This window comes from Cryptotermes secundus, unplaced genomic scaffold, assembly GCF_002891405.2.
Source record: "Cryptotermes secundus unplaced genomic scaffold, Csec_1.0 scaffold5, whole genome shotgun sequence".
Classification (NCBI taxonomy): Eukaryota; Metazoa; Arthropoda; class Insecta; order Blattodea; family Kalotermitidae; genus Cryptotermes; species Cryptotermes secundus.
This window is the reverse complement of record NW_019724742.1, coordinates 2,289,828-2,304,578: the sequence shown is the minus strand read 5'-3', so window position 1 is coordinate 2,304,578 and position 14,751 is coordinate 2,289,828. Positions and strand designations below refer to the sequence as shown.

At 37.3% G+C, this 14,751-nt stretch overlaps 1 protein-coding gene across 1 annotated transcript in view; it reads left to right on the top strand.

Moving 5' to 3' along the window:
* The window catches only part of LOC111862688 (calmodulin-lysine N-methyltransferase), a 53,933-nt gene extending 39,458 nt beyond the window's left edge, over positions 1 to 14,475 (top strand). The window contains exons 2-6 of the mRNA XM_023848273.2: positions 2,706 to 2,778; positions 4,250 to 4,384; positions 7,877 to 8,117; positions 10,595 to 10,871; positions 14,222 to 14,475. Of these exons, the coding sequence (XP_023704041.1) occupies positions 2,706 to 2,778; positions 4,250 to 4,384; positions 7,877 to 8,117; positions 10,595 to 10,871; positions 14,222 to 14,432 (937 nt within the window). The 3' untranslated portion in view covers positions 14,433 to 14,475. The remainder of the gene's footprint in view (positions 1 to 2,705; positions 2,779 to 4,249; positions 4,385 to 7,876; positions 8,118 to 10,594; positions 10,872 to 14,221) is intronic.
* Positions 14,476 to 14,751: the final 276 nt, after the last annotated feature.

Sequence of the window (14,751 nt, the reverse complement as noted above, 5' to 3'; positions counted from 1 at the left end):
CATTAACGAGAAAGCTGCCTGTTCAGTTGAGGAGTGAGACCTAAAACCGTACTGTTCCTGTGCTAATATATTATTTGACTCTATATGATTAATGAGTCTTGCATACATTAATTTCTCAATTATCTTAGAAAAGGAAGTTAGCAGTGATATGGGCCTGTAATTGGCCATATTTTGAGTTTCACCTTTTTTAAAAAGTGGTTTAACTGTGGCATATTTCAGTCTGTCCGGGAAAACACCAGTACTGAGAATTTTATTACAGATGTAAGTCAGAGGGGAGACTATAAATGGCAGACTTACTTTTATGATTCTATTTGAGATTTCATCATATCCGGTTTAATTATTTGTCTTTAACGATTTAATAATTCTTGTAATTTCTTGAGTAGAGGCATATTGCCATTTCATCTTATTGACTGGCAAGTTAAATGAATCAATCAAGTAGTCAATTGGGGTGGGTAGTTCCTGATTTGAACATACATTCTTATTTAGGATGGTAGAATCAGCTATAGATATGAAAAACTTATTAAACGCATTTGCAATATAAGGCGTACTTCTGTATCAAATCTCGGTGTCTTAATAAAGCAGGAGTAGAGTGAACACTGATTCTCACTTATCATTCGATCCACGTGGAAGTAACAAAAATAACACCTACTATGTGTTAAGTATATACACACATCACATCAGTTTAGCTTAATCACTGAAAAAATAAAAATTTTAGGAATAGCATTAAATATGAAGTTATCAATGCTTGATGCAGTTTTTAACTGTTTGTGTCACAATGAACAGAGGTAATTTGCTGCTACAAAATTTTAGATCTATTATTTAAATTATGAACAGACTTTCTTTGTGTAGGCAGTAACATTACTTGCTTCAATTTTGCTGCTGGAATGTACTTGTGATAGCATAATGGAATCCGTGAGAACCACTGGGCTGGGACTGTGGTCGTTGCTACTACACAGGTGAATGTTGCTTCTACTTTTCAGTAAAATATTTCTCACTTTGGTATGTCATAAAAGAAGAAGCAGTTACAGTGTACTCACACCCCAGTATATACTCTGTCTGATGTAAAATATGTTAACATCATTGGGTGCGTTAGGGAAGGTTGGAAAGTTAAAAAATATTTCCTGTAGTTCTCATGCATTATACAATATAACTGTGTGAGAATTTCCAGCAAATCAAGCCACCTAGGCAGAAGAATTGGACGTACATGGCTTCACAATAGTCAGAAAACTTTCTGACAATTTTACCATACCATCCATAACTGTCGTCATCATCATTGGCAAAAAATCCCTTTTTTGAGCCTTAGCCTTCCTTAGAAGATTTTGCCAGACTTGTGTGTTCCATCATGAATTAGACCATCCAGTTTTCACTTCTTTGAATTTCACAGCAGTAATTTTTTTAACAGAGCAAGGTCATCAACCTTGTGCCTGACCCCAAACCTGGAAGACCAGGTCCCCCAGGAACAGGATGGCCCACTTTTACCCCCGGGCATGCAGTTGTGTTTTTATCGCCTTGTATGACTTGCAGGGCAACAGTTGGAGGTATTCTAACCCACCTCCACTCAGAACACCATACCATGAATAGAATTTGTGAAAGAATTAACAGTAGTGTGTTCAGTAATTACATCATCATTGTTGATGTACTTATCGTTTTGATATCAATAATTGAATTATGTTATTGCTGTATGCTGCCTTGCAGGGCAGACAGAGTAATCATTGAAACATGGCTGGAGAGTGTGTGGCAAACCTCAGGTGGTTGGTTGGTCATTGATTTATCACGGTGGAGGCTTGAATTCGGCCCTAGAACAGTTTGTGTAATATTTATGTTGGACAGAGAGGTCCTGGGGCTTCAGTAATTTCAGTACTTCCACCAGTGAGCCACAAGTATCTCTTTTCATTAGAAACTGGAACATTGAAACCATTAGATGTAGCAATACCAGGGAGCTCACTGTACACTATCATTACTATTACTGAAGGAGATAAATTCCGGTGTATATGGGCATTAAGGTTAAGGTTAAGAAGCTGGAATTACCACTGTGACACATTTCTGCAATAATCACAACAGCAGCTGTGATAATGCTTTTTATTTAGTAATGAATAATGCCAACAGAGATTGAAATCTAACTATTCTCTTTTTTAATATGTGATCAGTAATTTCAGTGAATACTTGTGGAGGATATGATGAAATCAGCTAAAGAATTAAGTACTTCAGGCCAATTTAACATTAAGAATTTGATATTTTGTCTTTCCATAACACCAGTCACCCTAGAACCCTCTCATTCCTCCCCAGGGGGTGCACCCCCCAGCTTAGGAACCACTGCATTAGATAGACTGAGGATGTTCAAGGTTTGTCCTGAAAGGATTAAGAATTTGTACAGCTTTGCATCCATGCTTCGTATAAACCTTCATGTCTTTGTCCTTAGGCCCAGACAGCATAGCATTACATTAGAGATTTTCATAATTAAATGAAAGTCATATATTATAAAGGTGTGAGTTCTTGCAGAGGACTGTGACATTTGGTTCTTTCTTGGTCTGAAATTGTGTAATATTTCTAATATAAACATTTGTTCAGTATAAAAATATACTTTTTTTTAGGTTTTTACAGTTAGTGATGCTGGTACACTTTCTTGAGGACAGGTGGTTTAGTTTACAAAGAAGTTAGTTTTAGGATTCCTTTGTAGGCAAGAAATAATTTTTTTTTCCTTTCAGGGCCGACTACTGGAAATCACAAGCAAAGAAATTCTGTGAATTTTGCAAATGTTGGATTGCAGATAATAAACCTGTAAGTTACTTCTTTTTTGCAAATTGGATTTGTTGCATTCCTGAAGCTTCAGCAGTTACACTGGCAGTCCAGCTTACATATTTCTCTGGATGTTTGCACTTAATATAGTTGAATGTATTCAGAATGGTTTGTTCTTTACTTCTAAGCACTTATTCACTTGCACATTGTAGAAAATTGGCATTAACCTTTTCTGGTATCACATATGTCATGTCATAACACAGGGATATTAAAAACTGTTAACAGCCTTTTGCATCATAATACCGAGGTGGGCAGTGCTTTGCTGTTACATTTAGTGCCAAGAACAGTGTTAATGTAAAAGAAAGTCACAAGTTCTGTCTGAATTAACAAACTACGGATTGCATTCATTACCATCATATGAAAGATTCTGTCTTTAACATTGGACTCGTGTTAGAATACATCTCACATTAAGGATTGTCATTAAATGGACGATGAAAAGGCATATAGTGTGGTGACTTGCAGATGTAACTTTCATAACTTTGGCAAGTCAGAGGTGAAATGTGACTGTGTGTTTTATATTCTGTCAGGTAGGTGACTATCCATGTGTATCATGGGACCCAGTTAAGGAATTATAGGAGAGTTATATGCTTGTTATCCTCTGAAACTATTCTCACATGACTGCTGGAGACTGTAAACTATCACAGTCTGCTCTGTGATTTGTGAGATCTAATCCACAGCAAGAGGACAAGAAGAAGTTAAGGATTTCTTTATATACAGACTGTAACAGCTGTAGTGACAGAACATAGGTGAAGAGTGTGTATTACTCTTCCTTTGGCATAATTTTGGAAGATATCACTTATGTGCACTTGTGTAATGTTTTTTGTTGGCTCTGTCAAAATGTTAACTGAATTAATCTGAATCACATTTGAAAAGTTTCAGTGATTAGATCTGTACATAAAGAGAGACTTATTTTGAGTTTGTTCAGACTTTCTGATATTGAACCAAGAAGAGCACTCAGAGGAATGTATATAACTTCCAGAAGGGTACGTTCAGAAGGAGTGACTTTGTATAAAGAGGATGTTTGACTAACCCCAGTTATTGGTAATTAAGGTTCAGGAACTCACATGGCAAGTTTCATGTTTTTATAGAGCTGGGGACATCATATTAGGATAAAAGTAGTGCTATAGTATAATTTACAAATTGAAGTCAAGAATGGCTTGTTTCTCAGGAACATCAGCACAGTGTGGACACTGTGTTTCATATAATATTATTAGGATGTTTAAATTGGCTGGATATGTAACATGTATGAGAGAAATATGAAGTGTACAAAATTTGGTATAGAAGATTTAATAGTAGAAGATTACTGTACTTCAGATCACTTTGTTAGAAAACTATAGACTTTATCAGATGCAGAATCTGAAACACTGCAATCATAAAGCAGCAGTCAAACTCACCAGAAAGACTGGATGGAACACTGTTGTTCTTATGTAATCTTTTTGTATGACATTTGCAGAGTATTGAATTCCATGAGAAAGGAAAACGTCACAAGGAAAATGCTGCAAAGCGACTGTCTGAAATTGGCAAGAAAAGCAGACAAGAACATCAGAAAAACCTGAAAGTGGATGTTGAAATGAAGAAAATGGAAGAGGTAAGGCTGAATCATGCAAACATTACACAGGCTTCTGGCTCCTTCCATGCCCCTCCTACAGCGTATGAAGTTGCATGCACCGCTCTGCTCCCTCTCTGATTATTATACAAACTGTCTGTAAAATGTAATTATGATAAAATATTAGACAGCAATGTATTCTAAGCAGTGATGGACACCAGTGTAAACAGTGTAAACTACAAGCACAGCTGGTGGGGGGGGGATGTTTAAAGAACATAAAGTGAACACACACAGAAATAAGTGGGACATGTATTAAGTTTATGGAACAACACACAAATGATTCACCCTTTAAATTACAGTGCTTACTTTATGTACCACTTGCTTTAACATTAAAAAATTCCACATTTTACCCACAGAGTGTGTATATGGATTTTGCAGTATTTTCAGAATAAACAGCAAACCAGTATTTCCAAGATCACCATTAAGTGGTTGGTGTTTATAATGCAGACAGTGTATTTTCTGTAAAGTAGTGACTGAATTATGAAGTATTATTGGGATGAGTTTCAGGCTTCAAGGAGTTAATCTCTTTGGTTTCATTACTATTCTTAATTTTTAAATCAAAGTACAGTAACATCATAACATAACCTAATAATATCACATCAGTGTAAATTGCACAGCCCATACCAGGAAGTAGAGCTGCTTATGGTACATCAGTAAACTGCTCTGTCATCTTCTCTACTGTGTTGTCATTGTTTCTCAGTCTGAAAGTCTGAATGTATTATTAGTTCAATTTTATAACATATTCCATGCATGCAACCTGGAAGGATGCTCTCTTCAGTTTGTTCTATGCAGTTTGTCACTATGTTGAAAGCTTCAGTGGAGGAGAGTGGGTGGAGTTAATGATTGATGGAGCTGTTCCTGTGCTGGGAGCATCTGTGTAGTATATACATGTTTCTGGAGATTAGAAGTGACATCTTAACATAGTGAATGCATGAAAGCCCTTCTTCAAATTAACAGTCATTTATCTAGTTAGTGAACTCCCCATCTTCTGTGGAACCCTATAGTTGAGTACCTTGTTCAGAGGAGCTTGTAATAGCAACACGTTGGTTCTGGTAATGGATATTGGCAAATGCTTCTCTCACATAAAGTCCATGAGTTACAGTAATTGGCTAAGCAAGATATGACTATTTCACTAGAAGCTTGCTGCCAGGATTAGAATAGTAAGGAATGGGTAGTAGTAGAAATGTATTTATTTTTACACTCTTATGCTGATCACAGTTGTGCAGTAAATGCACATGTTATACCACTGTGCATCACAGAGCACTGTACACTGCTTCTAGTTCACAGTGAGACTTGCACAAACCACTCATGTCCATTTGACTGCTTTCATTAGATGTCTCTGCTGAAAATTACAACCAGTGTTATCTGTGCTGTTTTACATTTTTAAAAACTGCCTGAACAAAGGCTGAATATTTTTTTCAGATAGGTTACCACTATTTGAGGATGCTATATCAAGTTGCAACTAGTGTTACAGCAATCTCACGGTTTTGCGGTCCATAAAGTGTATCAGGTTGGGGTGGCATAATATTCATACCAGTGTCATGCAATCTGATAGCTTTGCTTAAAGGGCGAACCACAGATACACACATTACGTGATTATCTTGTGAATTCTAACCCCCCCCCCGCCCCCGAAGAAAGGAATTAGTATAAGTAGAATTATTAGAACATTGATCTGGCTCAGGATAGGGACCAGTGGAGGGCTCTTGTGAACATGGTAATGAACCTTCGGGTTCCATAAAATGCTGGGAAATTCTTGAGTAGCTCCAGAATTGGTGTTTCCTTAATAAGCTCCATGAGTAAATAAGTAAGTAAGTAAGTAAGTAAGAGTTATTAGAACAAATTTCTTGCTCTGCAGTTGAGTTTTCCCATTTTCTGTGGTTTCTAAAACCAGCATGGATCTCAGGCATAACAGTGCACCTGATTGTCAAAACCATACAGATATAATTAAGTCTTTTAAGTGAATCTCGTCATCCAGCCACATGCTTCACTTCTGACTGTCCATCAGTAGTGGGATATATTTCATTTGTTGACTGCACAATGAGCATTTTCATGTGTGGATGCTCTCTTATGGGTTGATCGGAGTGTGTGGGGATGGGTAGCGGCAACCTTAGCCCCTTGAATCTTAAGGAAACAGGGAGTTTCCACTAGCACTGGAGAAAGTTTAAAGGTAACAAATGCACACAAAAATGGATTGGACTGTAAGAATGAACAGCAGCAGTTGCCTACAGAACATAAGCCGAGGGGTGCCCATATGTGGGATTTCTTCAGAAAACTCAAAAGGAAGCAGACAAAATCAAGTGTAGGGTATTCATTACTTAGTGAAACAAGCCTGGACACGATCCATGGATATGTTCAGCTACAAGATCGTAAAGGACCAGACAGACTTGCAGCATTACGTTGCTGTTTCATGAAGTTTCTTATTGATGAGAGAGTTCACAGTTCTGAAATTAATTGAAAGCTGTCTGCAGTGACCAAAGTATGTATTATTGTTACCTCACTGTCTGGGGTGTTTGAATGGTTTGCACATTTCTGGGGAAGTCAGAGGTCCATTCTTGATTATGCTGGAATTGGTGCAATGCACATTGCTGCTACTGATGCACAAGTTTGTCATTTTGAGGGTGTCATTACCAGAACACTCAAAGAAATAGGCCAGGAAGCATAGTACAGTCTTTAGGGTTTGCTGGAGCAGTCACTTGGAGACCCAAAATTTGAATATGATGAGCAGATTCAACAGAATTTACACAGTTTGTATAGCAGAAGGACAGTGTGTGGAATTAGATGATGATAAACAGGGTAGCCAGAATTCCTGCAATATATATAGAAGATACAAAAGAAAATTAAGACCTACAGTTTGTTGTACCATCCTTGTAAAAGGAAACTTAACTCACAGTTTTCAGTGTTTTAGGGAAAATAATCTGTACCTTTCAAGCAATGCTATAGCCACTGTGAAAATAATAATGCATGGAGAGATGTGTTTCTCATATATTTAATTTTACAATTGCTATATTTAGTATGTCTAATCTTCAGGGTGTTAAGCAGTCATCACAAAAATGAAATTTGAATTTCTGTACTCGGGGAAAAAATTCTAATCTTTTTGGTTTTGAGTTTTTCATGGCAGTAACTATGAAGTGGATATGGTGTTCTGGGCTTAATGTTGTGCAGTGTGTAACACACTGACATTTTCAAGGAATGTGTCAAGTGCATCTCCAAAGTTAAAGAGAAATCTAGTTGCCACCTGCTTCTGTAGGTTTCTTGCTTGGCCTGCTCTTGAGCCCTGAAGATTGAGGTGATATGTTCTTACAAAATGTCAGACTGTCTCAGAAATGCATGGCATTGCAACCCTGTAGATCGTCCTCAATTGTAAGTATGTTGCACTTTGTTTGAACACTAACTGCTGTCATATTAGTTTATGTATCAGACTGTGCTACTAAAATTTTTCTTATATAGTAAAATGTTTTCATTGTTCATATTCAGGCAGCACTGAAAGCTTACATGAAAGATGTTGAAGCCGATGCGGATTTCACATCACAGATAATAAAGCAGAAGCTTGCTCAGACAGCAAGACAGCAACAGCAAGAACAGACAGATATATCAACTGCAGGGAGTACTGTAGCTGAAGATGTGGTAAAACCTGAAGCAGCTGAGACAGCAAAGCTATGGCATGAGGCTCAGTCTGAGGAAGGCCATGTGTATTACTGGCACATAGAAACAGGAGGTAAGTATGAAGGAATGAGAAATTTTGATATAGTGATGACACTGTTTTGTTTGCACAGTTTTCATTGCTTGGATAAATGAATGTAAAGGTTATGCCAGTCTGAAGTACACAAATTTTGTTCTTTCAGATTTTACATGCCTCACTGGTTATCTGACTTGCAGTGTTACCGATTTAAGTCTAATGTACATACATACATACATACATACATACATATACATTTGCGTTTCAGATTATTCACAAATGTGCACAGGCACAGAATATAAAACATGTCAACAAGCCAACAAGACATTGGAAACTTGTACATTCACAAACAAAATCACTAGCATATATAATCCATACTTGTCAAAAAAACACATAAAAAATGTTAAAAGAAAATACAGATTGCAGCAAAAACACATACAATAGTTAAAAAGCAATACAAATTGCAACAAGTACACATACAATAGTTAAAAAGCAATACAAATTGCAGCAAGAATATAGGATATAGCAAGAATGTAGGATATGTCCCAGATATAAATTGGACTACTTTACTTCAACAGCCATGTGTGTTTGTTTACTTGTAGTTTATTTAATGACAGTGTCAGTAAATTAGACTGCACAGTATCAAATGGTTGGATGACTGAATTGGGAAGTATGTGAGAGGAAGTGATCTTGGTCTGATTTTAAGGTACCATCACAGCACTTGCCTGAAGGGACTGGTGAAAACATTTGCTGTATCCTTTCACCACAGGTTGGAAAGCTTTTAGGAACCTACTCATCAACACAGATTCATATCCCCCCCCACCAAATTTATTGTGCTGAAAAAATATGCATGTTAGTATCAACAAATGTTGTAAAGTTTACTTGCTATATGGTAAAATCTAAATACCTCAGGAAATCAGGCAGGTGGGTTTTTGAACCCCTGCATATCGCCATTCACACAAAGCGATCTTGAACTAATATTGTGTGTATATATACACGTTATATATTAAATAGACTTGAAATGATTCTGACGATGGTGTATGCTGTACAGAACTATGAGGTTTATTTTGGACTCTACCCATCGTCTGGTATATATGAGACAAAAAACCAAAACGTTTCAGAGACTGGATCTGTCTCTGTCCTCAGATGGATGGGGCAAGATAGACCTACTCAGTTGGGCCCATTAGAAAGAGCTAGTCTCAATCACTGAGCAGATCTATCTTGCCCCCATCCACCTGAGGACATAGACAGATCCAGTCTCCGAAACGTTGTGGTTTTTTGTCTTATATATATATATATACACCAGACGATGGATAGAGTCCATAATAAACCTTATAGTGCTGTACATTAGATATTATATATAAATTAATCATGTTTCCACAAAAACTTAATTAAATTATCAGTTATTTAAATATGATAGATTATACAACTTCTTTATTAACCGTCACAACACAACAAATATCAAGGCCAGTGCCCAGCTACGGCTCTGCTACATGTTTTGGCTATCAATAGCCATCATCAGGCAAATACATGGTTAACATATATACACCACTGAACTGCAGTACTATTAAACTGGATACAATACTATTAAACATATAAAACACTTGACATAAAAAATACAATAAATCAGATTATATAAAAAACAGAAGTTATAGTATAAAACAAGAATAAAATTTTAATTGATGTTTTATAACATCGAACCAGTCATTGGTTTTGTATTTTCGTACGTTCCCATGGACAGATTGGAATATTCTATATTTTTTCTTTTTGTATATAAGATTTTATAGGAGGCTCGTGATGTAGATGTAGTAAATTAATGTTAATTGTTTAGTCGGTGCCCTATCTTACAAAGTACTGTCCATACTCTAGGGAATGTAAACACTGACAATGATAGATTATATTTCCTTCATCACAAGAGAAAAATACAGATGAATGCCAGCAGTGAATTTGGTTATGCTGCAGTCTTGTTTCAAAGCTATTCACACTGCCTAGTTGGAAGAACTGCTAACACTGCCGCTGTGGTGGCGGCAGTGGCAGCAGAAGAAGAAGAACTCCAATATTTCATTAAATTGGGACATATCAGCTTCTGTTACATGCTGACAGAGTAAAGATGTTGGGCAAAGAAATAAATATTATAAAGAAAATCACAGAAATTTTGTTAGACACTGCTAAGAAGATCGGTGTAGAACTGAGTGTTCATGTTTCATCACCAGAATGTGCAACAGAATCATAACATAACGACAGCTTAAAAATGTGGTATAGTTCAAAATTAGGGAATGACAATTACAAATCAGAATTACATTTACAAATCAAAATTAAGAGGATATTGAGCACGAATATAGTTCAGAACCATTTGTCTTCCCATGTTCCATCTAGAAATATAAGAATTAAAATATGGCATCTCTAAATATTTACAGCAAAATTATTTTTAAAATTGTAGGCCAGATGGTTTCCTTGAGATCATTTTTTTCTCTAAGAAAATGTACATGTTAAGACTTTATGGAGTAATGTTTCAGAGTCTAGATGGGAACCTCCAGAGGAAGGATATGTGTCTTTGGCTGAACAGAAGAAAGCAGAAGAGAGAGAGCTGAAGAAAAAGAAAGAAGAAGAAAGGAAAAGGAAAGCAGAAGAAGCAAGATTGAAGGAAGAGGAGAGAGCGCGGTTACAACGTGAACAAATGAAGAGCAGAAGAGTGAAGGTGGAAGACATAAAACCAGAAGAAACTCAGCTGCCAGTTTTGGGACCAGCTCCACGAGCAGACCCGTACGGTTCGTGGAAACCAGTAGAAATCAGGTACTCTTAATCATTTTATTCATTCTTTTCAAATGTCTTTGGTGGACAACAAAGCAGCTGTAACAGTCTTGGTTGGCAGATGCCTGGTTTGAACCTTGGCCAAGCTGTGGACTCTTCTGACTGATATCATGGGTTTCCTTCTGTTTTATCTACCAAATAATGGAAATACCTTAGAATAGGCCATGACCTCCTCTTTCCAGTTCCTTCCCAACCCATTTATCATGATAGCATTTCCATATCAGTGGATCAGTTGATAAAAGTAGAAGTGGGCATATATATGTTCCCATCTGCTCTTGACCATGGTAAATACGAATGTACTTTAAGAATGAAGCACATGTGTTGGAGACACAAACTTCACCTTTTTCATGTGAGAGAACCTTTGATTATACTTGTGGGTTCTCTCAAGAACACTGGGATTCTGTGTTATCTTATGAAAAGTATGTTTTTCTGCTTTGCAAAAATTTGCTAAGCTTTTGGTGTAGCTTTCAGTTCTCAGCCCCTCTCATCCTGATCTCAGAATTGGATGCAGTATAACTCTTCTTTTTTCCCCGAAGTCAGGAACTTTAACAGTTCTCATAGCAGAATGAATCTTCCAAAACTGGGCAATACAGCCCACATGTACACAGTGCCATAACAGAAATAGAACCACCATTGGGACTGAATTGCTGTAAAACCCTGAAGTTATAAATGCTTATTATGTGTTCTTGGTTAAGTTATAATATGAACAGTGTTGTTACTTGGAAACATCAAATCAATATATGTTCAATAAAATATGAATTATGTGGGTTTTGGTCCACACATGGCTTTCAGCTTTGTAAATTGACCCTTAATGCAAGAATGTTGCTTATCAGTGCTCTGGCAGTTTCAGTTCTTCTATATAAAGTTAATTAGCCTCTATTCTGTTGCCTGGAGGTAGGAGTACTAGAAGGAATAGCAAGTGCATCACCAAACTATTTTCAGCTAATCGTGAAAAACTCTGTAGTGAAAGCTCATGCTCATTCTCAGGAAAGAGATTCTTCCAGAACAAGGCCCATTTGGAATGCGTTACAGATACCCTCTCTGTGTGACAATAGATTGAAGATTTATGTTGACGATAAGTGTCAGTATACGAAAATATCTGGTCAATATAATTTTCTACAATTTAAGAGCCAAGTAATACACCTTGTTCATTTTTTTTCATTGTATATGAAATTTCTGCATGGGAAAAATGTAATGCAGTTATGTGAGATTCTATAAGGAAAAAGATGAATTTATACCTGTACTTCATTAAGCATCATGCCCTGAAGATGTATGGGGGAGGTGAGTAGTCAATTTTATGTCCCCACCATTTTACCCCCAGGCAAACAGCTGCTAGTATTCTTTGTCTAGGAGGCTTCGTAGGCTCCAGAGCCAGTCTGGATGCTGTGGAGGAAAGAAAAATCTTTTGCCCTTGCTGGGAATTGAACTTCAATTCCTCATTCATCCAGCCTGTAGCCTAATCATTAGACTGGTTCAGCTCTCCCAGCTCCAAGATTCTGTCTATATTCTGTAGTAATTTTAAATTTGTATGTTTCCTGATACATTTTAACAGAATCACAAGGTGTTTCACTGTACTTTCCTGAAAGTCACTAGCTTCTTGCATCATAAGATATTTTATGCTATCAACAGCCACAGTGGAGCAGACTTTTTATTTCATTATAATGATGCTTGTACTTGTACATATGAGCTGACATTAGAGGTAGGATCAACATGATAAGCAATGTTATGTTTTCAGTAAATGGTGATAGGTAACATTAAACTCAATATACATAAATGATTCTGATTGCGGTTTCTGAAACTGAAATGTGTAGTGCAGGATAAATATAGGATGTTCTTGAAATGTCTGGCTGAACTTTGTGGGTACATTCTACTAAATAAGTCTGAAAAAAGGTCATGTGGACATAGGGCCAAAAATGCTTCCCTTTTGAGCTATAGTCCTTCAAATTTGCACATCAGACAAAATGTTTAAAGTAGCCTCCTTGGGCAACAGTACAAGCCTCACAGCATCGCCGCATGGACTGCTGAACACAATCCATGTTACTAAACACATCCACATTAGAGGATAGCAGTCAACAGTAACAGAACTAGTGTTCATTTGGTACTGAGATCATGGATCATTATTCAGTTGTCCCTTATATATATGGACAAGTGAGTGGGAACAGCAAGGAAGGTCTGTGTCTCTACTGGGAAACCTCTGTAATGACGATGTCCAACCAAGAACATATTTACAGCCATTCATTGACGTCTTGTAGAGACTGGAATCTTTTTGCCTATTACTGCTGATTATGGGTGAGGCACATTTATCCAGACACCTGAAGTTGAAGAACGGGTGCTTGACATGACCTCAGGGATTCAGGAACTTCTACAAGATAGGTGACTACAATCATAGGTGTTTTGCATCAGAGTGTATGGAGAGTTTGTCAGCAACATCTTAGGTGTCTGTATCACATGTAGCAAGTGCAGGCCCTCTTTCCAGCTGGTCACCCTCAACAAGTTATGTTCCATGTGCACTATCTGCAGTATTGCATTGCACATAATTTTCAGCAGTGTGTAGTTTTCATGGGCAAAGCAAAATTGTCACAAGAATCAGTTGCGAACTTTTACAAGTCATCAGTGGGCAGATGAAAATCACATGCTATCTCCCAGTAATGGCATCAGCAGTTGTTTTCTTGGAACATCTGGGTCAGCATCATGTGAGATTATTTAACTGGACCAGTTTTATTGCCATGTAGGCTCAATAGTTGCAGTTGCTTGAATTTTATGGAAGGAGGGTTACCTACACTACTAGAAGATGTTCCACTGGAGACATGTCAGATGTGCGTTATGCATGACATGCTCATTTTAGCCACACTGCTTGAGACTGTCTAACAGCAGGTGCCTTGGCCATTTCATTGGTAGAGAGGTACCAGCTGCATGGCCTGCATGCTGTCGGGATGTCAGCCCTCAGGATTTTTCCTTTGGGGATATCTCAGACAGCTTGTTTATGAAACACCAGTTTCCATTTTACCAATTCTTCATGACCATATTGTGGATGGTTGTCACAGTTCAGAGCACTCCAGAAATTTTCAGACATGTTCAGCAATCCATGATGTGATCAGTGCACAAGGGGGCCATTTCAAACACTTTTGCTGGTGTGCGGATTTGAAGGGTTATAACTGAAATGGGAAACATTTCTGGACCAGTGTTATGCAATCCTTTTTTCTCCTAAGAGTTAATTCCCAGAGTTTGGCAAGACATTTCAGGAACACACTGTATAGTGGTTGATGTTGATAGAACAAGAACATTAAATTTGCTGTGACACACCATAACACAAACATTATTATCACATGCAGGAAACCGGAGCCTATGGACTTGCAGCTTCCAGACCAGGAATATATCCAAATAAAAATTCCAGCTGCTTCAGAGCCCAAAGTCAAATTCAAAGAAAAGACTTTGGCTGGTCTAGGAAATGATGAAGGAGAAGTTGAAACTGGCTTTAAAAGAAGGAGATTTAATTGTAACCCAAAGAGAAGTATACGGCAAAGGCTAGATCAAGATGACTGAATGTAATAGAATTTTCTAATAAACAATGTTTTACTATTTTTCATCTTGATTTTCAAATTGTGTCATATCTCACTCTATTGATCATTGTTTAAAGTGAGGGAAGACAGTGATCCTCATCCTTCACTACCTCTCAATGAAGTTCACGTAACCTGCACAAAAGTTGTGGTGATCCTCCACCTATGATTATGGGAAAATATTTTCTTCATATGACAACATAAATATATCTTTTTGGGGTGTCTAACCAAGAGGTTAGATTCTTTTGGGTTCTGTTTGAACTTTGATTACTTAAAGCAAGTCATTTCATATTATCCCCTTCATA